Here is a 4,240-nt window from a genome sequence, read left to right on the forward strand (position 1 = left end):
CAAATAAAACCGATCCCCAAGAAAACGTTGAAGCGCTTGGCGTGGAATTTGGCCAACGGCGAAAGAATATCGGGCGCAGTAAAAAAGACGGCCATAGCAACGGGGAGAGACGTGCTGGATTCACTGGAGGGCTCTAGAAGGAACAATGGAAAGAAACATTGCAAAAGACAACAAAAGGCGCCGACACGCGATGCACCTGCAGATATCTTTGGTTCGCGGTTAGGGTCACACACCCGCTGCGCTCCGGCCATCATGACGTCAACGAAAGACAACAAACAGTCGCAACGGTCGCCGCTCTGTCTGACGAGTAACGTGATGATATTCTAACCCCCTTCATTCAATACGCCGTGGAAGATACTTTGTACCAACTCTTTAATTCGGTCAACGAGGTAAACAATATAGTGATCAAATTTTCTATTCAAAATTTGCAAAGGGCACACTTGGATCTCTACGGCAGCTTCGTGTCTTTGACCGCGCGCATTGTTCGCGAGGACGGAGAAGAAATGGACGAGAAAGATGTCGTTTTCCTAATAAACCACCTGTTGAGCGGCATGTTTAAGATGGTCACCATTTATGCGAACAACAAGCTCGTCAGTTCCAACGAGTTGTATGCCTACAGGAGTATTTTGGACGTTGTGCTTCATTCCACGCCTCTGGCTCAAGAGACCATGCACCGGGCTGGACTCTTTGTCGAGGATGATGAAAATTAAAAAAATGATTACGATGTCTCGTCTCGCGGTCCGAAACAACGTTACGAAGCGACGAAGGGTAAATACTTTAACCTGGTCGGTCAGATCAATACAGACCTGTTTCAACAGCCGCACCTGATGGTACCTGCCGTCGAAATTCGCGTCGTTTTCCTGTTAAACAACGACGAATTTAAACTCATATCAGCCCTCAACGACAGGAAAACCTACAATTACAAGGTGGATATTCAAGAGATTGTGTTGCACTCTGAAAAAGGTGACGCTGGCACCTTTTCTGATTTTGAAATACGAGCGGCGGCTTCAGACCACGCCAGCGATCTATGTCTTACGCAGATTGGAAACCAAAATGCGGAGTTTGAGTGCCGGGAGCTTGAACACTCACTTTGAAAACGTGTACCCCGAAAGGGTGCCTTCCAAATTATGCATCGCCCTGCTCGCCACGTCCGATTTTCTCGGCGACATCCGATCGAACCCCCACAAATTCCGCCATTACGATCTGTCTCATTCTATGCTCTCCGTGGACGGCCAGCAAGTGCGAGCCGAGTATGACTTTAAGAACGACTTCGTCAAAATTCTCTACTTTAACTTGTTGCAAGAACTGGGTGAAAAATATTTCAAGTACAGCTACGATCGATTTAAAAACAACGGGTTCCTTCTCTACTTAAACTTGGACGTGGGCAAGTGTTCTTCTCCTTCGCATTTGAATGAGTGGCGAAAAGGAAACTACGCCTGCAATTACGCTTCGCTAAAGCCCTTCCGCACGCAGTCACAGTCCTCTTGATTTCCGAATGCCCCAAGCTGATGTGCATCAACAGGGATCGTACAGTCACCTTCCCATAGAACAAATGTACGAGAGCGAAATCTTGGAACTCGTGTCCCTGAACCCCTTCGCTTCCTCCATGTTGAGAGGCATTTGCGCTTCCGACGAAAGCTTCGTTTTACGCAAGCCCGGCTATTTAATCATCAATACGGAAGAGCGAAGAAAGCGCGGCCAGCACTGGGTGCTCTTCCTGAAAAACTACGACGGGTCTTGTACTGGATGACGATGACGTTACGGAAGATGGACAACGAGTCCCGTGACGTGCTGCATTCTTCATCTGGCAATCAGCTGTTTCTCAGCTGACCGCGCCAGTCGCACATTAAACACTGCTCCAACAGGAACCCATGGTCTAATGTTGGTATTCGTTAGACTTCCAGCTATCACAGTGGCGACGAGATGACTACGTTGGACGCAGCAGCAGAAGGCCAGTTCCAAGAAAGAAAATCGGCTACGCATCGATTTCATGGACCGGGGACCTTCGACCCTACAAAGGAAGACTGGAAGCTATATAAAATAAGGTTTCAAGCTTCATTGGAGGTAGGCAGAATTGCGACAGATGCCGACAAGAGGAACTTGTTCATAACGTCGCTAGGACCTGACACTTTCAAGCTACTGTACTCGCTGGTTCAGCCGAGGGACGTCACGGAAGTCTCGTTTGTGGACCTCATAAAAAAACTAGATGAATTCTACGCGCCGAAGCGCTTCAAAGAGTTCGAAAGAGCAAGGCTTTTCTCAGCAAAGCAGGCGGGGAAGACATCACTTACTAGAAGGTCGTTCTGCTGGCGAAGACAAGCCGGAACTTCGTGCTTACTTACACCGTGAAAGTGAGCTGTCGATTTCTCACGGCTGCATTTTACTGGGAATGCGTACGGTCATTCCACCGAAGTACCGCAAGAGTATCTTGGATGTGCTGCATGAAGGGCATCTAGGACTTACCAAAATGAAGATGCTCGTTAGATCGTATGTTTGGCGGCCTGGATTGGACAACGACCTCGCAGCCAAAGTCAAAAGTTGCGAATCATGTGCTTCAACCGCAGATGGCCTTCAACCAGTTCCCCTACACCGTTGGGAACGTCCAGAACATCCTTGGACGAGACTGCATGCCGATTTTGCGGAGTACGACAAGAAACACTTCCTAGTGGTTATAGATGCTCACAGCAAGTGGCCGGAAGTTGTCCAAGTACGCAGTCAGACTGTGACCGATACCATGAAGGCCTTCCAAGAAATCTTCCTGCGGCAGGGTACCCCTGAGCAGTTGGTGACCGATAATGGCCCACAGTTCACTAGTGCTGATTTCAAATCCTTCTTGGAGCTACGTGGAATCTGTCATATTCTCACACCACCCTATCACCCCAAGTCCAACGGACAAGCTGAAAACTTCGTAAAGCCCCTGAAGCAAGCCTTACGTCGTGCTCAAGCTGGGAAGGAGGAGGAGCCTGTTGGAACATTTCTCGCGAAATACAGAGCTACCCCCCATGTGTCGACCGGCCAGTCACTCTGCGAGCTGCTAAACAAGAGACTCTTCAGGATGACTCTAGACCTGGTCCGACCATTCCGGCGCGAAAGTGGCGACGTCGTCATGCCACTAACACAGAACAAGTCTACCAGGAATTTCCAAGTCATGGAAAAGGTCTGGGTAAAGGATCCGACCCAAAAACATCACTGGATCAAGGGCGTTGTCTTGGAACGCATAGGCAATGTTATGTACGACGTGGACGTGGAAGGTAAGAAGCGCAGCCGTGTTCACGCCGATCACTTGAAGAGAAGAATCTCTGCGGGACGATGTGCCAAATGCTGATGTCGAGAGCACAACCCGTTCTCCAACTGGTCGACTAGATCTCCCAGTGCGTCTTGCCTTCAGCTCTCGGCTCCCAACTGAGGTACTTCCTCACGATGACCTCCCTGCGTCGTCGTCCGTGGTGTCTCCTGATCGTTTGCCCCCTGTCCCTACCAGAAGATATCCTGCGCGTCGTCGTCGACCTCCCGCACGCTTCAAATTCATAACATTAGGAGGGAGGGATGTAGTGGAGAACGACGACGTTACGGAACATGGACAACGAGCCGCGTGACGTGCTGCATTCTTCAGCTGGCAATCAGCTGTTTCTCAGCTGACCGCGGCAGTCGCACATTAAACACTGCTCCAACAGGAACCCATGGCCTAATGTTGGTATTCGTTAGACTTCCAGCTATCACAGGTCTGCCGTGTTTTTTCGACAGTTACGGACTTCCCCCATCGAAGCAAACCTTCGAAGGACTTTGCTAGTGGACGAGTATAACGGCAACTGTATTCAATTGCCTTTTTCGCCTTACTGCGGGCTTTTTTGTATCTACATAGCCACGTGCATGTCGAAATGCTACAGCTTGAGAAATTGTGTATCCAAGTTTTCCTGTAACCTCGAAGAGAATGACGAAACAATAAAACGTCTCCTCGTGAGCGAACTCGTTTCGTAAAATAGTCTATTTATTTTTTCACGACAAACATAAGACGCTTGCGAGACGATCTTCCAACGTGCTGACCTGACGTTTTTCGCCGGTCACCGTGACGTCAAGGGAAGTGTGGAGAAGCCAGTAGCGACGGACGATGGGTCGGTTGAAACCCGCGTTGATGAGACACGGGTCAATTGCCAGTCATCGTCTATACTTTTCCAACAGCTCGAGCTTCTTCGAGCATTTTCTTTGTAATCTTCCCACTGGCGATGAACAGACGTAAAGG

The 4,240-nt window shown here is 49.3% G+C and overlaps 1 protein-coding gene across 1 annotated transcript; it reads left to right on the top strand.

Annotated features, from left to right (window-relative positions):
* Positions 1-2,389: 2,389 nt before the first annotated feature.
* LOC135384322 (uncharacterized protein K02A2.6-like) lies at positions 2,390-3,325 on the top strand. The gene has a single exon (XM_064613528.1). The coding sequence runs from the start codon at positions 2,390-2,392 to the stop codon at positions 3,323-3,325; it is 936 nt and encodes a 311-aa protein (XP_064469598.1).
* The last annotated feature ends 915 nt before the right edge of the window (positions 3,326-4,240 follow it).

This window comes from Ornithodoros turicata, chromosome 2 (genome assembly GCF_037126465.1).
Source record: "Ornithodoros turicata isolate Travis chromosome 2, ASM3712646v1, whole genome shotgun sequence".
Taxonomy (NCBI): domain Eukaryota; kingdom Metazoa; phylum Arthropoda; class Arachnida; order Ixodida; family Argasidae; genus Ornithodoros; species Ornithodoros turicata.

Coding starts and splice junctions, on each gene's coding strand:
- LOC135384322 (XM_064613528.1), top strand. CDS start 2,390: ATGCGTACGGTCATTCCACCGAAGTACCGCAAGAGTATCTTGGATGTG.